Source organism: Rhinopithecus roxellana, chromosome 8 (assembly GCF_007565055.1).
Source record: "Rhinopithecus roxellana isolate Shanxi Qingling chromosome 8, ASM756505v1, whole genome shotgun sequence".
Taxonomy (NCBI): domain Eukaryota; kingdom Metazoa; phylum Chordata; class Mammalia; order Primates; family Cercopithecidae; genus Rhinopithecus; species Rhinopithecus roxellana.
Window position 1 is genome coordinate 20,265,931 of NC_044556.1, and position 27,394 is coordinate 20,293,324.

The 27,394-nt window shown below is 37.8% G+C and overlaps 1 protein-coding gene across 2 annotated transcripts in view; it reads left to right on the forward strand.

Moving 5' to 3' along the window:
* Nucleotides 1-15,390, forward strand: part of LOC104667804 (AP2-interacting clathrin-endocytosis protein) — a 106,696-nt gene extending 91,306 nt beyond the window's left edge. For both annotated transcript variants that reach the window (XM_010370374.2, XM_030936946.1), the window contains 6 exons: nucleotides 2,017-2,078; nucleotides 7,740-8,463; nucleotides 8,731-8,818; nucleotides 9,227-9,366; nucleotides 11,145-13,475; nucleotides 14,788-15,390. In XM_010370374.2, coding sequence (XP_010368676.2) covers nucleotides 2,017-2,078; nucleotides 7,740-8,463; nucleotides 8,731-8,818; nucleotides 9,227-9,366; nucleotides 11,145-13,475; nucleotides 14,788-15,257 — 3,815 coding nt within the window. In that variant the 3' untranslated portion in view covers nucleotides 15,258-15,390. The remainder of the gene's footprint in view (nucleotides 1-2,016; nucleotides 2,079-7,739; nucleotides 8,464-8,730; nucleotides 8,819-9,226; nucleotides 9,367-11,144; nucleotides 13,476-14,787) is intronic.
* The last annotated feature ends 12,004 nt before the right edge of the window (nucleotides 15,391-27,394 follow it).

The following is a 27,394-nucleotide window of genomic DNA, read 5'->3' on the forward strand; positions in this document are numbered from 1 at the left end:
TTTTCATAAGACATGCTTTCTTGTGGTTTTGCCTGGAATAGATGGCTTTATTTCACAACTGATTGGTTCAGTGATGTGCAGTGTGCTATTGCGGACTGTCCCTCAGGAGCTGCACAGTGGTCCCTGACATTTAATAGGTATCATCTGAAACATTAGCATTAAACAAAAGATGTATATTTTTCAGAACATGTGTTTAAAAATATATATCAAAATAAAAATTCGAGGATGTGGAACTAAAAATGGCTTCATGAGTATTTTTGGGTTAAAGCAGGTGCCTTAGAAAAAATATTGGCATATTCAGTGTGTATAGTTTTTACAACGTTTTAAGAGACTAAATTTTATGAAGCAAACATTTTAGTACTGTAAAACATGGAAGCCATATCTGTTAAAATATATTTTGAGAACGCATAAATATGTTAAATTCTTTAGTGGTATCATCAGCATAGGATCTGCTTTTACATTATGAGCATTACATGATAGTGTAGCTAGATGTGATATGAAGAGCACTTTTCAAAAAACGTCCATTATTTTAAACAAAAATTATGAGAAGAAGTTCTTAGAAATTGGACATTTTTTTCCTTGTGACTCTTTCTCTGCTGATTTTTAAATGTTTTATTTTTACAAAATGTATGTAATGTGAAGTAACAAGATAAGATCAGCATTCCTTCAGTAGGTGTCTTTTAGCGCTCTCCTGGTTAGTAGGAAACTTTGTTTTTCTCTATTTTAAGTTGAGCTTCAGTGTTCTTTAATTCTTCAAAGTGCTAATTAAAAATACATGTAAATACCCATATTTAAATAAAATGTTATTGGTAATCCAACTATCCAACTAATCCAACAATCCTTTTTGAATTGTCAAAAGGGACTTTTCATTCTATTACATTGAGTCAGTGTAATAATAATGTTTTAATCTTAAATAAGTTGAATTATAATGAGTCCTGACTTATGCATAATTACTTCCTCGGGAAACCCAGATAAAGGAATAGTTCTGGGTTGTCTGTTACTACACTTCATATGTCATAGTTGAGTTACTGACCTTGGGGTGAAATTTTTTATTTTTATTTCTTCCTGTGTATTATTGTGCAGAGTCATTTGCTTACTGCAAATCAGTCCTGTAGTGCCATTTTCAGGATCCTGTTTTGTCTTATAGCACATATCCTATAGAATAGAGATCATGGAAGATACATGGTAGTTACAGATAATTTAATGTATTTTTTATTAGCTGATTTAATAAAAATCAAATAATTTTTGGAGATTACATATATTTCTTCAAAATAATCTTAAAGCCCAGTAACCGTCAAAAGAAAGAAATACATTTGCTAAACTATATTTGTAGCTCTCATATCATTATTCCAGCCTACATATTTTCCTGACATCATTCAAATTCTTATTTGAATAGCGTAGACATGAGTTCTGCAATAAATTCCCATATAAACCTAACTTATAAAATGAATTTTTATTTAATTATAAAAAGAATAATATTTTGAAGATTGTTTCTTGTTTTATTTCAATAGAACCTTATTTTTTTCTTTTCTCTTTCCTCTTTCCTCATTATATATATCTGCAAAACCAGAAAATATTTTTAACTTCAGAGTATTTTTACATTTAGTATAAACATTTTCTCATATTTAATAGCTTGTAGAATGTTACATTTGCCATAATCTGTAATTTTTTCTAATTTGGAAAACTAAATGAAACCAATTATCTAAAATGTCACGGTTTGAGAAAATTCTCATGTTTTTGTAAATGTATGAATCTTCTCTGTGAGATCGTACAGTTCTTATTTATTAATTTTAATAACATAAAACCTAGGGCCCAGAGAGTCAGATAGAAAATGAGGTTCTTTTTAAAAAAATCTAAAATATAATAGGGAGTTGTTTTGTATACTAGATTGGTTTCAGGTTTATTAAGTTATTTCCATTAAAATACGACTTTTTTTCTGCTGATATACTATTTTTCCTTTACTTCTAAGGTATAATAATGTTCCCTATAAAAATAAATTGCTGTTTCTTTCTACAGCTGCATTTGACAAAGGTGATGATCGAAGACTTGGCAAAAAGCCTATATTCAGTAGCTCACAGGTAAACTTTCTAAATTTTATAGGTACAAATGAAAAAGATAACAAATTATTTAAAGTTTATTTTATATTTCAGAAAAAGTTTTAAAAATCTGTTCATTAATTGAAGCTATTTCTTAATGGAAAATTTTACTTTTTCTAAATCAAGTGAACATTTAATAAATGTTTTAAAGTGAATTTTTTATATCCAACTGGCACTGGAAGTATGTACCTTTTTCATTTCCTTGAAAACCTTTTTGGCAGCTAACAGAGCTATTTCAGTCTATTGGCAGTTGTTTAGAACTCTAGACCTAAATTCAATGTCTTTTTTTCTAATTAGCCTACTTCTTCAAAAAGAAGATTTTAGGCCGGGCGTGGTTGCTCACGCCTGTAATTCCAATACTTTGGGAGGCCGAGGCGGGTAGATCACCTGAGGTCAGGAGTTCGAGACCAGCCTGGCCAACATGGTGAAACCCCCATCTCTACTAAATATACAAAAATTAGCTGGGCATGGCGGCGCACACCTGTAATCTCAGCTACTCAGGAGGCTGAGGAAGGAGAATAGCTTGAACCTGGGAGGCAGAGGTTGCAATGAGCCAAGATTGTGCCATTGCACTCCAGCCTGGGTGACAAGAGCAAAACTCCGTCTCGAAAATAAAGTTTTTAATTCACATAATATATTTTTGGTGTTTTTGAAAAAAGCAATTAGTACTAAGAATACAACTGTGTTTTACTTTAAAAGGTACTTGTTACACTTATATGAGGTATCTAAAGTAGTTGAACTCTTAGAAGGTAGTATTGTGGTTGCTGAAAGCTAGGGGGAGGGAGAAAGGGGGAGTTGTTCAGTGAGTACAGAGTTTCCATTTTGCAAGTTGAAAAGTTATCTGTTGTGCAACAAAGTGCATGCAGCTAACATTACTACACTGTTACTGAAGTGTATTAAAGAGTACTTAAGTATATTAGATGGTTAAGATGGTAGATGTCATGTTTTATGTGTTTTTTGTTTGTTTGTTTGTTTTACCATCCACAAAGTTATTTGTTGTTTTCCTTATAACCTGAAATAAACTTTTCTTCCCAAAAATGTTATTAATGACGGTTATGGTTCCAAACTAACTTACAGATGTTCACTTAACCAGTAATATATTCAAAGTACAAAATTATTCTAACCTTCTCTGTGTGGTACAATGATAGACATACATTGAGAGTTCCAGTTTGGAATGCAATGAACATACTGCCCTAGCAGAGTGGAATAGGAAATCCTTTTTTCTTTCTCATCAGCCGGTTGATAGGAACTAATGCAGCTCCAACCCACAACCGAGAGTTCTCATGGCTTGAGGAAGAAGTCAAGCTCCAAATATCTTGAGTGAGAATCCGGGAAACTGGAGTTTTTGCCAGTTAACCTCTTAGGATTGTTTCCAAAGTGCATTTCGCAAGATATGAACTCCATCTAACATCAACTATAAGTTGGAGAGTTGCTACACACACCATAGTTCCTCTTTTTTTTTTTTTTTTTGAGACAGAGTTTCGCTCTTGTTGCCCAGGCTGGAGTGCAATGGCACGTTCTTGGCTCACCACAACCTCAGCCTTCTGGGTTCAAGCAGTTCTCCTCCCTCAGCCTTCTGAGTAGCTGGGATTACAGGCATGTGCCACCACGCCCGGCTAATTTTGTATTTTTAGTACAGACGGGGTTTCTCCATGTTGGTCAGGCTGGTCTCGAACACTCGACCTCAGGTGATCTGCCCATCTCGGCCTCCCAAAGTGCTGGGATTATAGGCGTGAGCCACCACACCTGGCCCCATAGCTCCTCTTATAGACCGATGATGCATATTACACCTTGAAAGTGCTGAGAAACACTAAAGAACTACTTTTGAATTATTGCATCCAAAATTTCCCCCAATGTTATAGCTATGGAATACGACTAGGGTTCCCTCAACCATTTTTTTTTTTTTTTTTTTTTTTTTTTTTTTTTGAGACAGAGTCTCGCTCTGTCACCCAGGCTGAAGTGCAGTGGCGCAATCTCGGCTTACTGCAAGCTCCACCTCCCAGGTTCGTGCCATTCTCCTGCCTCAGCCTCCTGAGCAGCTGGGACTACAGGCACCCACCATGACGCCCGGCTATTTTTTTTGTATTTTTAGTAGAGATGGGGTTTCACCGTATTAGCCAGGATGGTTTTGATCTCCTAACCTTGTGATCCACCAGCCTCAGCCTCCTAAAGTGCTGGGATTACAGGTGTAAGCCACTGCGCCTGGCCCCCTCAACCCTTTTAAAGCATATTATATGATTCCACAGAACATACTGTAGGAAATGGTGCACTAGGACATTTTTTTCTGTGTTCCCTGTTATCCCCGTGTTTTTTAAAGGCCCCGAGGAATTAATCTACTTGCCTTCCTTTCCCCTGCTACCAACCAGGCTTTTCCTCCTTCCTTGCCTTATTGCAAAATAGAACAGCGTTTCATTATTTTTCCTCATCCTCCTGACTTTGTGGTTATCTAAGTCTTTTTTCTGTTAAGAACAGTTGGAAGGAAACAGTTTCCTTCCCAATGGGAAGGAAGTAAGTTTCCCCCAGAAAGACAGTGATATGCTGAAATGGATGCTGGACATAAAATCAAGAGTTCAAATTTTGGCTTTACATTTATTATGTGTCATCTGTGAGTCTCAGTTTGCTTATTTATAAAATGGAATAATAAAACCTGGCAGGATTATTGTGAAAATTACGTGAAATAATTTATGTGCAATTACCTAGTATGTAGTAAGTGCTCAATAAATGTGGAGCAAATAAATGTGTTTTCCAAACAGGGATGAGCTATCTGGGAGGTGGGAGAAAGTTTATCAGATAAGACAGGGAAGAGGTTTTCCGTTTGTTTGTTTTGTTGTGGTTGTTGTTGTTGCCTGCTTCATTTTTCCGTCATAGAGCAATTTAAGAAGAATGCTTAGTACCAAAGTACTTAAGAATAAAATATATGATATCTGGGATTTGCTTCAAAATAAAATAGGGGTAGGTGTGTATGAAACAAAATGGGAATTAATAATTAATAATTTTTAGAACTGGCTATTAGGTATGTGAGGATTCATTATACTCTTCTGTCTTCTTTTGATTATGTTTAATTTTTCCCATTTTTTGAGACAGGGTCTCACTCTGTCACCCAGGCTGGAGTGGCGTGGCATATCAAGGCTCACTGCAGCCTTGACCTTCTAGGCTCAAGGGATCCTTCCACCTCAGCTTCCTTAATAGCTGGCATAGGCCCAAATTACCATGCCTGGCTAATGTTTGTTTTTTTTTGTAGAGGCAGAGTTTTGCCATGTTGCCTAGGCTGGTCTCAGACTCCTGGGCTCAAGCAATCCACACCTGGCCTATTGGGAAATTTTTCAAGGCATACAGCTATACCGTATACTATATAGATTTCACCAATACTTCAAGATGCATAAATTCAAGGATAGAATAAATTAAGTAGAGTTAGTGTTAAGGGTGGGAAGGAATTCTAAAAGCAAAAGTCAGCCTGGTTTTGGGTATTAAAAATAGAGAAATGTTATTTTTGAGCTAAGATTTGAGCAAGAAAACAAAAAATGAGGACTAAGTCTATTTGAACTTTTTAATGGAATCCTGGAAGACTGCTGTGAATAGGACCAGTCTCTATCCTGTGGACAGGCATAAGCTGAGACCCAAAGCTGTTAATAATTTCTGAAATGTCCCAGGTTGGTTAGAGGCAAAACTAGGACAAGAATCTAGTGGTTGCTTTATCACCATGCTTTCCTTTTTTCTAAATTTAACCAAATTATTTATTGTGTATTTTTTTGTGTGCACACACATTCATGTATGTTATCTTTGACAACTTTTAATGTAATTGGAAGCTTTTCGTATTTAAAAATAGACCTTAAACTGCATATCAAAATATGCAATATATGCCCAGTGTTAACAACATTACTTTTTTGTTTGTTTGTTTGTTTGTTTGAGTATCCAATATGTGATATGGTGCTGAGGGATACGAAAGATGAAGAGAGCACAGGCTCTGCCTCAGACCTCTACAATCTCATACAGCTTCCAAAGGGGAAAAAAAAACCATTTGCATACTTACATAAAGAATGACAATAGGACCTGCACGGTGGCTCATGCCTATAATCCCAGCGCTTTGGGAGGTGTAGGTGGGTAGATCACGAGATCAAGACCGTCCTGGCCAACATGGTGAAACCCTGTCTCTAGTAAAAATACAAAAATTAACTGGGCGTGGTGGCGCATGCCTGTAGTCCCAGCTACTCAGGAGGCTGAGGCAGGAGAATTGCTTGAACCCAGGAAGCGGAGGTTGCAGTGAGCCGAGATCACGCCACTGTACTCCAGCCTGGTGACAGAGCAAGACTCCATCTCAAAAAAAAAAAAAAGAATGATAATATTGGCTGGGCACAGTGGCTCATACCTGTAATCCTAGCACTTTGGGAGGCCGAGGCAGGCGGATTGCCTCAGCTCAGGTGTTCAAGATCAGCCTGGGCAACACGGTGAAACCCTATCTCTCCTGAAATACAAAAAAAATTAGCCGAGTGTGGCGGCGTAGTCCCAGCTACTTGGGAGGCTGAGGCAGGAGAATTGCTTGAACCTGGGAGGCGGAGGTTGCAGTGAGCTGAGATTGGGCCACTGCACTAAGCCTGGGTGACAGAGCAAGACTCTGTCTCAAAAAAAGGAAAAAAAAGAATGACAATATAATCTTAAAATATTATCCTGGAATTTCTACCAACTTAAACATTTTCTTTGTTCCCTTTCATATCAAGGTTGGTTCTAAGGAAAATGATGAAGTAGGTACATTTATCTTCAGTGCCATTTTATTTGTCCCTTTTTAGGCTATTTCAGTGATTTTTAGGATCCCTTTTCCTTCACTTCCTATAGCTCGCCAGTGCTGTACTAGTATCTTATTTGTCCAAAAACCAAGCTTTGCAGATGTAGTGTATTGATGTGCTGTGCTTCCTAGGAGCTTTAAAAAAAAATTTTTTTTTTTTAAATAAGGACTCCAAGAAGTAAAGTATTCTTCCCACAGAGGATTAAGTCTTTAATGATAAAATTTCTGGCACTTGGGATAAGGTTGAAGAGAGAATTTTTATTGAAAATCTTTATAATGTCCCTCAAATTATGCCATATAGATGACTTCGGTGTGAGGTTAAATCATGAGTTCAAGTCCTGGTTCCATCCCTCACCAACCTGAGACCTGGGGTAAATCACATACCTACTTTAATCCTCAATTTCTTGTCTAAGAAATAGAAACAGCCACAGGAGCTATTTCATGGGACTTTTGTGAGGATTAAGTGGGATGATGTATACAAAAGATGTAGTATAAAACATGGGAGTAAGTCTTCTAAAAAATCTTGGATATTATCATTCCTCAAGGCATCCTGAATCTTTATAGACATTAATTTATGCCAAAACTTCATACATTAAAAAAGCATTCCTGTTATTTATTTATTTAATTTAATAGAATAGCATGCCTTTAAAATAAACACTTAACGCTGTATTTCAGATTTGATTAAGGTAGTCTGAGACAAAGTTTTGATCCAAATGATCAAAGACAGTTCAAGCTTTGACCTTAAATCAAAAATTGAACTTTTCTATTTTTTTCTTCTTTGAAAGACTGGCTTTTGGAAACATATAATATTATATGCTAAAGATTTCAGTCAAATTACAAAGTATTTTTTTTCTTCTTTATAGCAAAAGAAACAAGTTTCTGACTCTGGTGATATAAAAATCAAATCTTGGAGGAGAAATAACAAGAAAGAGTGTTGGAGTTATCTCTCTACTAATAAAAAGATGAAATCCGATGGATTAGGAGCATCTGGACATTCATCAAGTACCAATAGAAATAGTATAAATAAAACTCTGAAGCAAGATGATGTAAAGGAAAAAGATGGTACAAAAATAGCATCTAAGATTACAAAACAACTAAAAACTGGGGGGAAGAATGTTTCTGGAAAGCCCAAAACTATAATAAAATCCAAAACAGGAAATGGTGATAATGCACGGTTGGAAAACATGTCCCCTAGACAAGTTGTAGAAAGATCAGCAACAGCAGCAGCAGCAGCAGCAGCAACTGGACAGAAGAATTTACTAAATGGAAAAGGAGTGAGAAATCAGGAAGGGCAAATTACAGGTGCCAGACCCAAGGTACTCACAGGAAACTTAAATGTGCAAGCCAAAGCAAAGCCTTTGAAGAAAGCGACAGGGAAGGATTCTCCATGCCTCAGCATCACGGGACCCTCCAGCAGATCCACAGATTCAAGTATGGAATTCTCAATTTCGACTGAATGTCTGGAGGAACCAAAAGAAAATGGATCAATAGGAGAAGAAAAGCCTTCTGGACATAAACTATCCTTTTGTGATTCTCCAGCACAGATGGTGAAAAACAGTGTAGATAGTGTCAAAAATTCCACTGTAGGTGGGTTTTAGCACTGTAATTTTTAATATCTCCTGACAGTTAAAGTTCCTTAAAAAAACAAAAACCTAAACCTGTATTTGGGCTTTTATTTAGTTTCAAATGCCAACAGAATACTTATTTATATGTACTTATGCAAACTGAGAGAAAATGTAGTCCCTCCCACTTTAATATTTCATTTTGTTTATAGTGTCTAACCAGTAAACTTATACATATTTGTTACATATTTAATGTATTCTATCTTATGACTCACTTTTTCTTAATTTTTAGCCATAAAATCTCGACCTGTTTCAAAAGTTACCAATGGAACTTCCAGTAAAAAAAGTATTCATGAACAAGACACTAATATAAATAACAGGTAGGTCTTCATTTGGTGTTTTAACCTATCTGTTAGCTTTGTCTCAAAGTTAATTATATACTAAATGCTAGCTAAATATTTTTAAAATATCTTTTATTTTTTGTTAAAAAAATTTAGTGTATTTACATAATTTAACACAGTTTATTAAAAGAAATTAGTATATGCAAAATGAGGCACAATATTTAAAAGAATAGCTTAATGTGTACTATGGTATATGATTATGCATTGCTTTATTATACTTGATCTACAGTTTTATAAACTTAAAGACTTATGAGCATATGATTTTTCTATTTTCAGGAGAGATGTATTTTTTATTTCTTGAAAAAAAACTGTTTCAGGTATCAGTCTTTTAAAAAGTTCATGTTTTGGAATCTCAGTGTAATACTGAATGCAAATAATTTTTCTTAGTGTACTAAAGAAGGTCAGTGGCAAAGGATGTAGCGAGCCAGTACCACAGGCAATTTTGAAGAAAAGAGGAACTAGCAATGGATATGGTGCAGCTCAGCAGAGGACAAAGAGTACCCCATCTAATTTTACTAAAACTCAAGGTAAAGCTGAAATAATACTGGATATCTTGAAATTATTTCCTTATGTAAACTGGATAAGCCAAACTCTGATTTGGAACTTCAGTTGCAAATAAGCAAAATGTGGTTTTACTCATTTTGTGTTTGTTTCACACCATAGAGATGAGATTGTATACTTTTCAGACAGGTGTTTTGGGATGTAGGTTTGGTTTTGTTGTTTTGTTGTTGTTATTGTTGAGACAGGGTCTTGCTCTGTCACCCAGGCTAGAGTACAGTGGCGTGATCACACTGCAGTCCTCCTTCGTCTGCCTCCCAAAGTGTTGGGATTACAGGCATGAGTCAACACACCTGGCTTCTGTTTGGTTTTATTGTCTCTTGTGAGAGAAGTAATTAAGGGAGTCACTAGTTTAGCTGCATTTCTGGTCCTTTTAAATATTATGCCCATGTTTCTTGAAAGTTCCATTGTTAATTATAGGAATTTCATTTGTAAAACTGGCACTAAAGAGCTCTTTAAAAAGTAATAGTGTAGGCTGGGCACAGTGGCTCACGCCTGTAATTCAAGCACTCTGGGAGGCCAAGGCGGGTGGATCACCTGAGGTCAGGGGTTCAAGACCAGCCTGACCAATATAGTGAAACCCCATCTCTACTAAAAACACAAAAATTAGCCAGGTGTGATGGTGTGTGCCTGTTGTCCCAGCTACTTGGGAGGCTGAGACCGCAGAATTGCTTGGACCTAGGAGGTGGAGGTTGCAGGGAGCCGAGATCGTGCCTCTGCACTCCAGACTGGGCGACAGAGCAACACTCTTATCTCAAAAAAAAGATAATAATAATAGTGCAGTCTAAACAACTATGATACATAAGGAGGAAGAATTTCCCTTCCAGAATCTGTGTGAGTCCCTTGTTTTTCAGTGTTCTGACAAGGAAAAGAGTACTGATCAGATTGTATAATTTGCTAACATAATAACTGTTTTTCAAAATTGCTTTTATGTATCAAGCTTTCACATATGTAAAAGCAGTTTGTAAAATCCTAAAAACAGTTTTGATTTGGATTATGAATTATTACTGAAAATCAGTTAAAAATAAGGCAGAGAAAATATTTTCATATCCTAGTAATAGCTAAATATTAAACATTTAAAAATATTTGATAATTCTGTTTGACAGATTTGAATGTCCAAAATATCATCTCTAAGACTTTCACCAGTGTAAACAAATGGATTCCCCAAATTAATCCCCTTCTTTCCAGTTGGCAGTTCTAGTTTCCACTGGAGATCTAAGTTGTTAACCCTAATGAGCTACAGTAGTAATAATCTGGTTATGACAAGTAAATTGGTTTTATTCATGTTTGAAGAAAACAACTGCAACAATTTTAACAGTTCTATTTATTTTATATTTAGCTTGATTCTCCTTTTCAACTATGTAGAACACTAGTTTTTTTTCTCCAAAAACTTCAAAGGGAAGACCTTGATGAAAGAAAATCCAATTTTTTTACCCTCATATATTTTTGCAAATCCAGTTTTGGCATAAAAATCAAGTCTCTTTACTTGAGGAAGAGAGATCCTATTTTAGTAATTTTTACTGGGACCCTGGAGTAGTCCCTCTATATTTCTAATTGAAATTTCTTTTTTATTTTATCATGTAACTGATTCCTAATCTGTGCTTGTCCATTTGATCATAGATATGTTACCCTTCCATTGTGGTCTTGATTTTATTTTTTCTGAAGTAATTTTAAAACAAATATTAAATTTGACTCACAAATTGGAAGTGATAATACATTTCTGAATATACCCTCTTACTTTTCTTAGGATCCCAAGGAGAGTCACCAAACTCAGTAAAATCTTCAATCTCTTCAAGGCAGTCTGATGAAAATGTGGCAAAGTTGGACCATAATACAACTACAGAGAAACAAGCACCTAAGAGAAAAATCGTCAAGCAAGTACACACAGCTTTGCCTAAAGTTAATGCAAAAATAGTGGCAATGCCTAAAAATTTAAATCAGTTAAAGAAAGGTGAAACTTTGAATAATAAAGATTCAAAACAGAAAATGCTTCCTGGACAGGTTGTATCAAAAACTCATCCTTCCTCCCAAAGACCTTTAAAAAGTGAAACATCTATTGTCCAAAAAAGTATGTTTCATGATGTACGTGAAAATAACAACAAGGACAGTGTTTCTGAACAGAAGCCTCACAAACCTCTCATTAATCTTGCATCTGAAATCAGTGATGCAGAAGCACTCCAGTCGTCCTGCAGGCTTGACCCACAAAAGCCATTACATGATCAAGAAAAAGAGAAGTTGGCATTAGAATGCCAAAATATTTCAAAGCTGGATAAATCATTAAAACACAGACTGGAATCCAAACAGATTTGTTTAGATAAAAGTGAAACAAAATTTCCCAATCACAAAGAAATAGATCATTGCAATGCAGCTAACATATGTTGTCATTCTGATGGGAGTGATAATGTAAATTCAAAATTTTACAGCACCACAGCCCTAAAATACATAGTTCCAAATCCAAATGAAAATTCCTTGAACTCTAATCCAGTTTGTGATTTAGACTCAACAAGTGCAGGGCAAATCCATTTGATATCAGATAGGGAGAACCAAGTAGGGAGAAAAGATACAAACAAACAATCAAGTGTTAAATGTGTGGAAGATGTTTCACTGTGTATTCCTGAAAGGGCAAATGGTACCTTAAATTCTGTTCAAGAAGACAAAAAATCGAAAGTTCCTTTGGAAGGACTGACAATTTCTAGTAAGTTGTCTGATGCCTCTGCTATGGATGAAGACAAACATGCTATAGCAGACTCAGATGTTTCCTCCAAGTGTTTTTCAGGACAGCTATCAGAAAAAAATTCTCCTAAAAATATGGAAACATCAGAATCTCCAGAGAGCCGTGAAACTCCAGAAACTCCATTTGTGGGTCACTGGAATTTGAGTACTGGTGTTCTGCATCAGAGAGAGAGTCCTGAATCTGACACTGGCAGTGCTACCACATCCTCCGATGACATAAAGCCCAGATCTGAAGACTATGATGCCGGAGGGTCTCAGGATGATGATGGGTCAAATGACAGAGGTATCTCTAAATGTGGCACTATGCTGTGCCATGATTTTCTTGGAAGAAGTAGCAGTGATACCAGTACTCCTGAAGAATTAAAAATTTATGATAGTAATTTAAGAATTGAAGTAAAAATGAAAAAGCAAAGTAGTAATGATCTTTTCCAAGTTAATTCAACAAGTGATGATGAAATCCCTAGGAAAAGGCCAGAAATTTGGTCTCGATCTGCAATAGTTCACCCTAGGGAAAAAGAAAATATTCCACGAGGCAGTGTCCAGTTTGCTCAGGAAATAGATCAAGTATCTTCTTCAGCAGATGAAACAGAGGATGAAAGATCTGAAGCTGAAAATGTTGCAGAAAATTTCTCTGTCTCTAACCCAGCTCCTCAGCAGTTTCAGGGAATAATTAATTTAGCTTTTGAAGATGCAACTGAAAATGAAAGTCATGAATTTTCTGCAAATAAAAAGTTTAAAAGGTCAGTTTTACTTTCAGTTGATGAATGTGAAGAGCTGGGATCAGATGAAGGAGAAGTCCATACTCCCTTTCAGCCTTCTGTAGATTCTTTTTCACCTTCTGATGTTTTTGATGGCATTTCTCATGAACATCATGGAAGGACCTGCTATTCCAGATTCTCACGAGAAAGTGAAGATAATATTTTAGAATGTAAACAAAATAAAGGCAATAGTGTATGTAAAAATGAAAGCACTCTCTTGGATCTTAGTAGCATTGACTCTTCAAGAAAAAATAAACAGAGTGTTTCAGCCACAGAAAAAAAGAACACAATAGATGTCCTATCCAGTAGAGGCAGACAGCTTCTTCCAGAAGATAAAAAAGTAAACAATGGAAGCAATGTAGATAATGACATTCAGCAACACAGCAAATTCTTGGATAGTGATGTAAAATCTCAAGAAAGACCATGTCACTTAGAGCTTCATCAAAGAGAACCCAATTCTGATATACCAAAGAACAGCTCTACAAAATCTCTAGACTCCTTTCGGAGTCAAGTTCTGCCTCAGGAAGGTCCAGTGAAAGACAGCCATTCTACAACTACTGAAAAAGCTAATATTGCTTTATCTGCAGGTAATGTACAGAAATAGAAATGCTAAATGCATAAGAAAATAAGTTTATAAAATTTTAAAGTTGTATGAAGCCCTGAATGTTATATTTTAGTCAGGTAGAATAATTACTTAAGCAACAGATTAAAATTTTAAATGAAAAATTTCTTAATATGAAAATGAGCTAGTTACTCATTCTTTATTGTTCACTTAAAATCCTAATGAAGAAGTAATATATAGTAAACATTTTGATTGTTATGTAGAGCTAACCTACTAAGAGATTTTACATGAAAGAATAAAAAGAAAACCTTAGTTTGCTGCTATTTAGTTATTTATGTATAATTTAACACAAGAATTCTTGACTATTAGAAATTTTATTATACATTGGATATGATTTATAGACTTGATAGTATATAAAAGGCCTGTGCAATAACTCTAGTAATATGTAACTAAAAGCACTGAACTATTTTGACAACTAGATTGATTTACAATTTATATACATTTTACAGAGATTAAAATTTTCAGGATCTCTCTATTCTAAAATTTTCAAATAAAAAGATAAATTTCCTAAAAGAGATTATATTTAGAAGCAATGATAATATATGAAAAAAGCCCAGGCTTATTTCATATTGTTTAGATGATTTTCTGTCTAATTGTTTTGTGTTTTTTGTCTTCCTTATTATAGTAATTCAAACTAATGACCCACATTTAAAATATGCAATAGTGGCTAACTGAGTAGCTATTGTGTATTATAACTAAGAAAAATACTGATCAGTAGTTTCCTGTTCAGCAAAATCGGAAGAATAAGGAGGTCTTTGAAGTTGTACTTTTTTGTTTGTTTGTCTTTGCTTGCATCTTCCTTTGCATGTGCAATATACAAATAAGCCTTTAGGTGAAATGTATTTATCCGCACCCCCCCCCCCCCCCCCGCTTTTGCAACGGACTTACCCTAAGTCATCATCAAAACACTATGTCTTTTGTTTTTCTCTTTTTCTATTGTAGTGAATTAGATATATGTGCACATTCTATGTTTATGTTTAAATAATTTGTTTTCTGTATCACAAGTTTTCAAAGTAAACTATGGAGAATTATTGTTAGTTGCCTATGTTGATTTTGCTTCTAAACTTTACCCTTGAATTTTTAACACAGAAAAATGCCTCAAAAATCTTGTCAATTTTGTATAGATGTTATTTTTCCCATTGTGGTGGTTTTTTTTGTTGTTGTTGTTTTTGTTTTTTTTTTGGACTATCACTGTTATATTGTGTTAATATTCTACAAAACTCTGAAGGGTACCAACGTGCAATTTTTACATTGTGTAGTATTATGAATTATTTCAGGAGACATAGATGATTGTGACACACTGGCATTAACCTGCATGTATGACCATCGGCCTTCAAAAACCCTGTCTCCAATATATGAGATGGATGTAATAGAAGCATTTGAGCAGAAAGTGGAATCAGAAACACATGTTACAGATATGGATTTTGAAGATGACCAACATTTTGCAAAACAAGATTGGACACTACTAAAGCAACTGCTCTCTGAACAGGATTCAAACTTAGATGTTACAAATTCCGTTCCTGAAGACTTAAATTTAGCACAGTATCTAATCAATCAGACACTACTTTTAGCACGAGATAGCTCAAAACCTCAGGGTATAGCACATATTGACACTTTGAACAGATGGAGTGAACTAACATCTCCACTTGATGATTCCTCAGCGAGCATCACCATGGCTAGTTTTTCCTCTGAAGATTGTTCGCCTCAAGGGGAGTGGACAATTCTGGAACTGGAAACTCAGCACTAAGTGTTAACATTTTGGGCGGCTGGGCGCGGTGGCTCAAGCCTGTAATCCCAGCACTTTGGGAGGCCGAGACGGGCGGATCACGAGGTCAGGAGATCGAGACCATCCTGGCTAACACGGTGAAACCCCGTCTCTACTAAAAAATACAAAAAAATTAGCCGGGCGAGGTGGCGGGCGCCTGTAGTCCCAGCTGCTCGGGAGGCTGAGGCAGGAGAACGGCGTGAACCCGGGAGGCGGAGCTTGCAGTGAGCCGAGATTGGGCCACCGCACTCCAGCCTGGGCGACAGAGCGAGACTCCGTCTCAAAAAAAAAAAAAAAAAAAAAAAAAAAAGTGTTAACATTTTGGAAAAATTTATGCTACTCCTTTATTTTTTGATGCCTATATTATATCCAAATGATAATTGCATTAGCCGGATATCAACTTTCCTTAATATTGAGTCTTTCCAATTTAATGAGGTAAACATAGTTTATTTATTAATATATCACATACAGAAAAATGTTTTTCTAAAGTTTTTGAGCATGTTTTCTATAATTATTAGAGAAGTTAGAAGACTTGTAAGGAAACCCTTACTTCGGTTTTCCTTTCCTAACTGATCATTTGTTCCCTTGTTCATTATTCAAGAATTTAAAATGTGAATGCACAAGTAGATCAGTCCCTTTACTTTTTGCTCTGCATATGGTGACATAGTAATTTAACAATAAAAACTTACTGTGCTTGTGTCCATTCATGAAGAGTTTTCTGTGAATAACATTCAAACTCACATTTAGGTGATTGAGGCTGATAGCTGAGTGTTGGGAAAAATCTTAGCTTTTCCAACAATTCAGGCCCAGGAAATTCTGAAGCAAGTACATCTCAAATTTCAACCACATCATTGCTAAAACAAGAGAAATGGAATTTCCTGTCTCTCTCTTTTGGGGATATATCCAGAGAAGAAAATCTGCCCTTGTTCAAAAGCATAAACTTTCTTTACAGGTAGTCACTCATTCTCCATTTTCTATTCCATGTTAGGGATATCTTGGAACTGCACCTGCAATAAGCCAGCACTAAATATAAACTTGAAAACGAGTATATGAGGCAACTGAGTTATGGAGTTTAAATTGTGTGTATGTGTATGTATGTGCACAGACACACTCATGTTTGCTTTCTTGGTGTGTCAGTTTACGCCAGTTCCTTATTTCCTCGGTCAGATTGTCTTTCAGTCTGTAATTCTGGTAGTAAGTCAAAGATAAAAACCTTTGCCACAAAATGCTTCCTGTTAGCAAGTATTTGGGTATTCTTGATATTGGAATTTTGATTTTGCCTGTAGGATTATGGGATTTCATAAATAAGCCTCTCAAAGCTTTGTGACTCATAATTCTCTGAAATATGTCAGAAGTAAGGAAATAGTTTAGAATCCCTTTTCTAAATTAGTGAAGTCTTCAAAAAATAATATGATCTATAACTGTATTGAATACCAAGTCATTAGTGCACAGTTATTTGTTCTAATAACATAGTTATGTTAGGGTTAGCTGCTCACCTATTATACCATAAATTTACTATGCCTTTTTTAAAACTAGCCCTGTGAAGAGGAGCACTTGTTCAAGAAACAGTTACTAACTCATTCATTCAAAGTCAAGAAACAGGCTCTGGATTTAGGCACTTGGGTGTAAAGAAAGTAAGACTTGATTCCTGCCCTAAAAATTAAGTAAGTAAGTAAGTAAGTAAATAAATAAATAAATAAAAAGTTTCTAGTAAGGGGACACGGGGGGAATAAGAGAAAGCTCAAAATACAGTATTACAAAAACTTTGTAACTTAGAGCTGGATGGGAATTTAGAGATTATTTCGTTTTATCTCTTCAAATTCCAAAGAAGGGCTCTGATGCCCAGAGGAATGAAGAGCTTGCCCAAGATCCCACAGCTAATTTGTGGGCTAGGATTCAATATCTGTAGCCCACAATAATACTACTTTGGTATTGTTTCTACCACACAACACACTTTATTTTTCTCACAAACCTACACTTACAGGTAGTTTGCAGTACAGATAGTTTGCAGTGTAAAGAAGTATTATATGATAGAGTCAAAGACAGCACAAATTCCCAAGACACTGTTTTCTTTTTCTTCAAATGTGAAACTGTTTTAAGTGTTATTTTCAGCAAACTTCCTCAGAAGCTCACAAATTTATAATTGAAAATTTCTTTTCCCAGTTTTAAGGTCTTAAAATCTTCTTAAACTGCTAAACATTAAAATCTACTCAGTTTCACATCACATCTACAAGTAGATAACTGACTAGGAAAGCATTTTGCTTATGTAGTAACCACCCAGAGAATTTCAGGACATACTGTGTTTTCATAGCATGCTCTTTGTGAACCACACAACATGTTAGATTCTATGCTAAGTGCTTTAAATATGCATTAACACATGTAATTCTATGAGATATGTCTTCTTATCTTTATTTTACACATGAGGAAACTAGTGTAGAATACTTACCCTGGATGAACTACCATTGTGGAAGAAACCAAAGGAGAAAATGACATACTATACTATTGTTTGTATGGGAGCCCAGAAGGACAGCTTGTCAGGAAGAGGTTAGAGAAAACTTTTTAGGGCAAGTAATGGTCTGTGACTGCTTCAGAATTTCTATGGCGGAGTTTTATTAGCTGCAGTCTAGTTGGAAGTTAAGCCAAGGGACTTGGCTTGAAGAAGCACTTGTATAGCAAATACTTTGCTTTTACTTAGATAGTATGCAGACAATAAAAATATAAATCTTTTTAAAGATGCTTTTTGTACATAGTTTACATGAGATTGCAAAACTCCAATCATCCATACGAAATTTTTTTTATTTTGATTTGGGTTGCTTAGGGAGGAATGATGAGGTTTATGGAAAGGGTTTAAAGCCCCCGTTATACCATTTTTTGGTGAAACCAGGTAACATCTGATGCTGGCCCAAGGATGAGCAGGAATTTGGTGGCAGGGAAGTCTAGATACGGCACTACATTAAGGAATAGTGACCAGGGTGGGTATTGAGTATAGGGAAGAAGAATAGTAGGAGATAGGGCTAAAGAGTTGAGCTGGTGGGTCGGGCGCGGTGGCTCACGCCTGTAATCCTAGCACTTTGGGAGGCCAAGGCAGGTGGATCACAAGGTCAGGAGATCGAGACCATCATGGCTAACACGGTGAAACCCCATCTCTACTAAAAATATAAAAGATTAGCTGGGCATGGTGGCATGCGCCTGTAGTCCCAGCTACTTGGAAGGCTGAAGTAGGAGAATCGCTTGAACCTGGGAGGCAGAGGTTGCTGTGAGCCGAGATTTCGCCACTGCACTCCAGCCTGGCAACAGAGCGAGACTCTATCTCAAAAAAATAAAAAAGGAAAACAATAATAATAAAAAAAACAGTTGAGCTAGTGCTGGGTTCCCAAAATTGTTATTATAAATGCAGTCTTCAAAGTGTTTAAGCCTTGGATTTGGTGGGCATTATGTCTCGTTTATTATGCATTCATTTATTTAGTTTAACACAATGTATTTCCATGTTCTTGGGAAATAACCACCTACAACTCACAATGAGTAATGACCAAAGTTGTTTTTTAAGTAGTTAGGTAACATAACCAGGTGTGTTTTAGAAAGATAACCGGCAGTAATGAAGATGGCCAAGTATGGAGAAGTGCCCAAACCTGTCAGGATGCAATTATGATAGTTTTGTTGATCTTAGAAATAGGGAATTGAGAAGGATTTGGTAATAGAGACATTAGGTGAGTTGAGACTTATAGAACTTGGTGAATGATTACATGGTGTCAGAAGATGGAAAGGAATTTTTAAATTGTTGTCAGAGGCTGGACACGGTGGCTCACACCTGTAATCCCAGCAATTTGGGAGTCTAAGGCAGACTGATTGCTTTGAGCCCAGGAGTTCAAGACCAACCTGGGCAACATGACAAAACCCCATCTTTAAAAAAAAATTTTTTTTTAACTAGCTGGGCATGGTAACACGCACCTATAGTCCTAGCTACTCAGGAGGCTGAGGCAGGAGGATCACTTGAGCCCAGGAGTTAGAGACTGCAGTGAGCTGTGATTGCACCACTGCACTCCAACCTGAACAATAGAGTGAGACCCTGTCTCAAATAAATTGCTGTCAGAAATAACATTCATTCCACACATTGAGGGCCTACTATGTTCCCAAAACTTTGCTAGTGCTGGGAATGAAAAGATGAATGACATAGCCTTGAGCATCTCCATCTAATAAGGGAGATTGTTAAATAAAAATTGCAAAATTGCAATGTTAAGTGTTATAATAAAGCTGAGTATAAGTATAATTTGAAGTGCTTGGATGAGCTTCTTTGCTCTCTAAGGATTAGTAGGAATTCATAAAGCAAAAAGGCACACTCTTGGCAGAAAAAGTTCAAAGGCAATGGGGAATTCTGTTGTTCCGTATGGCTAGAGAGAGAAGGAAATGGATGGGAAGGGCAGGGGACGAAGTTGGACAGGAAAGTAGAATTCAGAGATTAACAGGATCAGGTTTGCATTTTAGATGACTCTGGTAGCAGGATGTAGGATGGAATGGAGCAGGGTGACAAGGCCAGGAGACTAATGAGTCGGTTGCAATAATAAAAGCTTGAATAGGGCAGTGGCAGTGGAGACAGAGGAGTGGACGTGTTTGAGGGATTTAAGAGGTGGAATTGAAACCTTTAGTGAGTCTTTGGATGTGGGAAATGAGAGATGGGAATCATTTTAAAAGACTCAGGTTTCTGACTAGGGTGCCTGGGTGGTTGATGATGTCATTAACCAAAAACAGGAGCAAGTGTAGGAGTGAAGATCAGTTTAATTTGGGACACACTGAGTTTGAGATGCCTGGGGGGACATTAAAGAGGCTGAGGACAAAATGCTGTGGAATAGTCAGAAAAGCATGAGACAGACACTGAACTGGTGCATTCAGAAGTAGAAGTAGGAGGCCAAGGTGAGGAGAGATTAATGTTTTGTTTGTTTTGTTTTGTCGAAACAGGGTCTCACTCTGTCCCCCAGGCTGGAGTGCAGTGGCACAATCATCACTGCAGCCTCAACCTCTCGGGCTCATGTGATCCTCCCACCTCAGCCTCCTGTGTAGCTGGGCCTACAGACATGACAGGCTGATTTTTGTATTTTTTGTAGAGACAGGGTTTCGCCATGTTGCCCAGGCTGGTCTCAAATTTGTGGGCTCAAGTGATCCTCCCACCTCAGCCTCTCAAAGTGGTAGGATTACAAAAGGTATTTTTTTTTTTTTTTTTTTTTTTTGCTTTTTAAAAAATTCAATGTTAGCAAGAGAATGATAAGTTTGGGAGCCTCATACGATGCTTTAGAAGTGTAAATTGCCTTTCTGATAAGCAACTAGGCGAGCTATATCAGGAATGTAGTTTTTTCTTTTTTTTTTTTTTTTGAGATGGTCTTGCGTTGTTGCTCAGGCTTTGAGTGCAGTGGCATGATCATGGCTCATACAGCCTCAACCTCCCTGGCTCAAGCAATCCTCCCACCTCAGCCTCCCAGGTAGCTGGGACTACAGGCACGCACCACTCCGCTCGGCTAATTTTTTATTTTTTATTTTTGTAGAGACAGGGTCTCCCTGTGTTGCCCAGGCCAATCTCTGAACTCCTGGGCTCAAGCGATCCTCCTGCCTTGGCCACCCAAAGTGCTGGGATTACGGGCGTGAGCCACCATGCCAGGCCTGTAGCTTTGTATCTTTAAGCCCTTTCTCCTCTTGGGATCTACCATTAAGGAACAAGGCCTGTTTACCGCCATGCCACCCTGAACACATCCGATCTTTTGTGATCTTGAAAGAAATAAGGCCAGACATGGTGGCTCACACCTATAATCCCAGCCTCCCAAGTAGCTGGTACTACAAGGCACCTACTGCTGCACTTAGCTTTATCTTTCAACTCATATTTTTAATGTCTTCTACAAGGCACAGAAAAATAAGTAGTTGTGTTCATTTTTAAGTAAATAGTAACAGTTTCAAATGCTGTTTGAGATGTTAATTAAGGCACACACTTAGACTAGTCCATTTGATTTGAAAATTAGGATTTTATTTGTGCTTTTTGTTAATTACTGGCTTTTAAAAGATCAGTAGTAGGGGCAGAAACTAGTGGGTTGAAGGGTGAACAGGAAATAAACAAGTAATACTTATTCTTTCAAGGAGCTTGACTGAAAAGGAGACAGTGGTAGTTTGAAGATACTGCTGTTTTTAAGATAAAAATGATTTCAGCAGTTTGAAAATAAGCTGGAAATGATCAATGAATCAAGGATCATCAAGAAAGAGGCAAGAAGAGGTAAGATTAAGCACAAAGAGTATCAACTGATACGTGGCATTTCAAGGAACTTCAGGTGTTGAGTATAACTAAAGCACCAAATTGGTGTGGACAGCAGTGAAGATAAAGCTGGAAATGCGCCGGCAGACCAACACATGATGAGCCCTGTAGGCAGTGGACAAAGACTATGAGCAAGCCATTTAGGCAAACATCTGAAGAATTTAAAAATCAAACGCAAACACACAGGACTGTTTCATTAAGATCACTTGCATTCTAACAGGTTATGGTGAATGGAAAGCTGATGGTTCCTGGTGGGAAAAAAGATAATTTTGAATTTGGACATGTCACATTTGAGATGCAATTGACACACCCAAGATACATAATATATTGTCTTTCAGAATTCAGAAACCTAATAAACCATGATCTTAACATCCCCCACTCCATCTCCTGCTAGTTTTGGCGGGGGGTGGGGTACTTTATTTGGCTCGGTTTTGAGCTATTGCAAGGGGCTGTTTTGGAGTTCTGATTTGTATTCTTCTCCGGTTGTATTTATATACTTTTTATTTTGTAAATTCAAATATCAAGACTATTTTGAATCTGGCTTAGCTAGATATGAGAAGTGTACATTTCTATGTTAATATTGTACAGATTTTAGTGTTTAGTGTTTGTGATTCACCTCTCATACAGTAGTTTCTTAATTACTTCCAAACTTAACCAATATTAGCATAAGAATTTTCTAATTTTGAGAATTTCAATTCCACTCTGATGCTGTATTTTTATTTTTTTATTTTTATTTTTATTTTTGAGACACGGACTTGATCTGTTGCCCAGGCTGGAGTGCAGTGGCACAATCACAGCTCACTGCAGCCTTTATCTCCTGGGCTCAAGAAATCCTCCCACCTTAGCCTCCCTGTAGCTAGGACAGCAGGCATGCACCACCATGCCTGGCTTTTTTTTTTTTTTTTTTTAGAGATGGGGTCTCACTTTGTTGCCCAGGCTAGTCTTGAATTGGGCTCAAGTAATCCTCATACCTCAGCCTCCCAGAGTGCTGGGATCACAGGTGTGACCCAGCCCTGCCCAGCCCCTGATGCTGTATTTTCATAACACCATCCCAATCAATTAAACATTGAATTTCCAAATCAGGAATATATTAGGAAAAACAATCTTTTTATTCAGAGACATAACATTTTTCCAGATGAGGGCTGTCATGAATATAAAGTGTACTGAAGTTTACCTCTTTTCTTTCAATTCCATGCTTAATTTTAGCCTGGCAAATGAGCTTAATTTAAAAAATGCAACTGAAATACACCTGCATTTAAACAATTACATGCTTAGGAAAGAAAATGTCTAATACTCCACAAAATTGTTCTTTTACATCCATGCAGCTCTGAAAAATATAACCTAGTCAACTGGAGAGATGAAATATATACATACATATATATGTGTGTATATATACATGCACAATCTACTTTGTTAAATAATCAGGAGACCATTGGCCTGAGGTTGTCTCCGTAATTTGAGTTTCTACTTAAGGAACTGCAACTTAACTTAGTACATAACACACTGAAAACTAATTTAAGAGTATAATATACAACTGAGTCTCAGCCAATCCTAAACAACTGAGCTTCTGCTATCACAGGCTACCAACTGATCAGACCATGTCCAAATAAGGCAAACTCACAGCTGTAACCAATCAAGCTATTTCTGTACAATAGTACCTTGGTATTTCCAGGGGATTGATTCCAGAACCCCTACGGATACCAAAATCTTCAGATGTTCAAGGTCATTTTATAAAATGGTGTATGGCCGGGCATGGTAGCTCATGCCTGTAATCCTAGCACTTTGGGAGACTGAGGCAAGCAGATCACTTGAGGTCAGGAGTTAAGACCAAAGGGGAGAGTTGCTCGATTCCCCTTGCAGGAGGCAGGATGTGCGAGAGGGGTGTGGCTTCCTTGAGAAAGTGGGAGCATGCAGATAGGCAGGTGCAGAGGTCGGGGCCAGTACTTTGGTCTCCAGCTCCATGGTAGTGTCTAGGGGTGGGTGCCTGCAACCCTAGTGTTACGAAGCTCTTTCAGTTTTGCATCTCTAGATGACTTGAGTGTTAATCAGCTCAGTGGACCCTCTGCCTTATCACAAGGGCAGAGGGCCAGCGTGACAACTTTCTGTATCCCGAGATCATGCCCAGTGTCCTGGAAGAATCGGATCACACTCGTGTTTGAAGGATGGATGCAAGGTTTTGTTGAGTGGTGGAGGCGGCTCTCAGCAAGATGGATGGGGAGCCAGAAAGAGAGATGGAGTGAGAAGGTGATCTTCCCCTGAAGCCAGGCTGCCCAGCCGCCAGATTTTTCTTGGACCACCCCTATCCGAATTCCTTTTGACATCCAGACATCCTCTTCTCTCTTTCTCCTCCATGTTGTTCCACTATCCATCTGCTTGCCTCCTCGTCTCTTCACTTGCTAATCTGCTCTGGAGTTTGAGGTTCAGGGGATTATATGGGGACAGGATAAGGGCGTGGTGGGCCAAAAGGTGAAACAGGGTGCAAAAACAGAAATGCCTGTTCTTATTAGGGCTGTGCAGGTATCTGGGCTTAAAGGTGGGGATTTTGCTGGGGAACCACCCTCTTCTACCCAGTATTTCCCTGTCTCCTGTTCATATCAACAGCCTGGCCAACATGGCAAAATCCCATCTCTATTAAAAATACAAAAAAATTTAGCTGGGTGTGGTGGCAGGCACCTGTAGTCCCAGCTACTCAAGAGGCTGAGGCAGGAGAATCACTTGAACCTGGGAGGCAGAGGTTGCAGTGAGCCGAGATCCTGCCCCTGCACTCCAGCCTGGGCAACAAAGTGAGACTCCGTCTCAATAAAAATAAAAAAAATAAAAATAAAAAAAAAAAAAGGCCAGGCATGGCAGCTCACACCTGTAATCCCAGCACTTTGGGAGGCTGAGGCAGGTGGATCACCTGAGGTCAGGAGTTTGAAACCAGGCTGGCCAACACAATGAAACCCCATCTCTATGAAAAATCCAAAAATTAGCCAGGCATGGTGGCACGTGCCTGTAATCCTAGCTACTCGGGAGACTGAGGCAGGAGAATCGCTTGAGCACAGGAGGCAGAGGTTGCAGTGAGCCGAGATCATACCACTGCACTCTAGCTTGGGCAGCAGAGTGAGCCTCTGTAGCCACCCCCAACCAAAAAAAGAATAAATTTAACCAAGGAGGTAAAAGATATGTACACTGGAGACTATAAAACATTGGTGAAATAAATTGAAGACAAGTAAATAGAAAGATATTCTGTGTTTATGGATTCAAAAAATTAATACTGTTAAAATGTCCATTCTATCCAAGGCAATCAACAGATTGAATGTAATCCCTATGAAAATTCCAATGATATTTTTCACAGATATAGAAAAAAAATTCTAAAAATTTTTAATAAAATATATATATATTTTGAGACAGAGTCTCCCTCTGCCACCTAGGCTGGAGTGCAGTGGTGTGATCTCGGCTCACTGCAACCTCCACCACCCTGGGTTCAAGCGATTCTCCTGCCTCAGCCTCCAGAGTAACTGGGACTACAGGTGGCCACCACCATACCTGGCTAATTTTTTGTATTTTTAGTAGAGACGGGTTTTTGCCATGTTGCCCAGGCTGGTTTTGAACTCCTGAGCTCAGGCAATCCACCCACCTTGGCCTCCCAAAGTACTGGGATTACAGGAGTGAACCACCACACCCAACCAGTTTTATTTTTTAATAAAAATAAAATTGTTATTTTAAAAACTAAAAAAAATAAATAAAATGATGTAGTATTTGCATAACACCTATGCACAATCCTCCTACTTTAAATAATCTCTAGATTACTTATAATACCTAACACAATGTAAGTGCTATATAAATAGTTGTTAGACTGTATTTTTTACTTGTATAATAATATTCTTTATTGATATTCTTATTGGGTTAAAAAAAATTTTTTTTTTGGTTGGACCTGGTGGCTCATGCCTGTAATCCCGGCACTTTGGGAGGCCGAGGCAGGAGGATCACTTGAGGTCAGGAGCTCAAGACCAGCCTGGTGAACATGGTGAAACCCTGTCTCTCCTAAAAATACAAAAATTAGCCGGGCGTGGTGGCGCGTGCCTATAATCCTAGCTGAGGGCGAGGCTGAGACAGGAGAATCGCTTGAACCTGGGAGACGGAGGTTGCAGTGAGCCGAGACTGTGCTACTGCCCTCCGGCCTGGGTGACAGAGTGAGACAACATCTCAAAAAAAAAGACAAAACCGACAACAACAACAAAAATTATATATATATTTCATGGTTAGTTAAATCTCTGGATACAGAAGTCACAAATATAGAGGATATAGAGGGCCAACTGTACTTCCCGTTTCTGCCTATAAATATTCACTGCCCAAGTTGCAGATTGGAGCTCTCTAAGCCATTTCTGCTTCTGAGTACTGCCCAATTCATGAGTCATTCTTTGCTCAAATAAACTGTGCTCAATTTAAATTGTCCAAAATTGTTCCTTTGACAACTTTTAAGAAAGGAAATAAAATATCGGCCGGGCGCGGTGGCTCAAGCCTGTAATCCCAGCACTTTGGGAGGCCGAGACGGGCGGATCACCAGGTCAGGAGATCGAGACCATCCTGGCTAACACGGTGAAACCCCGTCTCTACTAAAAATACAAAAACTAGCCGGGCGAAGTGGCGGGCGCCTGTAGTCCCAGCTACTCGGGAGGCTGAGGCAGGAGAATGGCGTAAACTCGGGAGGCGGAGCTTGCAGTGAGCTGAGATCTGGCCACTGCACTCCAGTCCGGGCGACAGAGCGAGACTCCGCCTCAAAAAAAAAAAAAAAAAAAAAAAAAAAAAAAAAAAAAAAGAAAGGAAATAAAATATCTTTCTACAGTTTTCTGATTTAGAGTAAATTGTAGAGAAAATTCAAGAAATTTAGAAAATTCTAAATTCAAGAAATCAGAAAATAACATCAAATGGAATCAAACAGAAGAAAAGAATTATTATAGAACTTGGTGGAACTTAATTAGAAATCAGAAAAAGTAGAACTGATAAATCTAAAAGCTGGTTCTTTTTTTTTTTTTTTTTTTTTTTTTTTGGTAGAGACAGAGGTGACCAGGCAGCTCTCAAATTCCTGACCTTAAGGGATCCTCCTGCCTTGGCCTCTCAGAGTACTGGGATTACAGGTATGAGCCGTTGCACCCCGCTTAAGTGCTGATTCTTTTTTTTTTTTTTTTTTTTTGAGAAAGAGTCTTGCTCTGTCACCCAGGCTGGAGTGCAGTGGCACAATCTCAGCTCACTGCAACCTCTGCCTCCCAGGTTCAAGTGATTCTCCTGCCTCAGCCTCCCCAGTAGCTGGGATTACAGGTACCCGCCACCATACCCGGGTATTTTTTTTTGTATTTTTAGTAGAGATGGAGTTTTGCCATGTTGGCCAGGCTGGTCTCCTGACCTCATGATCTGCCTGCCTTGGCCTCCCAAAGTGCTGGGATTACAGGCATGAGCCACCATGCCTGGCCAAGAGCTGATTCTTAAAACAATCCACACACTAGCTTAATGGAGAGAAAAGCCTAAGTATACAATATTAGAGAGGACATATGGAAATTAAGGAAATAAGTATTTGGCACAGCTACATACAAATATAGTTGAAAACCTGATTGAAATGGATGACTTCTAGGGAAATACAAATTACCAAAATGGAGTAAAGAGAAAACTTACACAGATTATTAACCTTGGAAGAAACTGAGAAAGTGTTCAAGACCTAACCCTCAAAATAGTGCTAACTAGTGTCACTATTTAAGTCATTTTAGAATATGGAGAAAGAAGAAAAGCCAACAGATGCGATTTAAGAAGCTATCACAATATGATCAGCACAATCTGACTAAAGATAGCATAA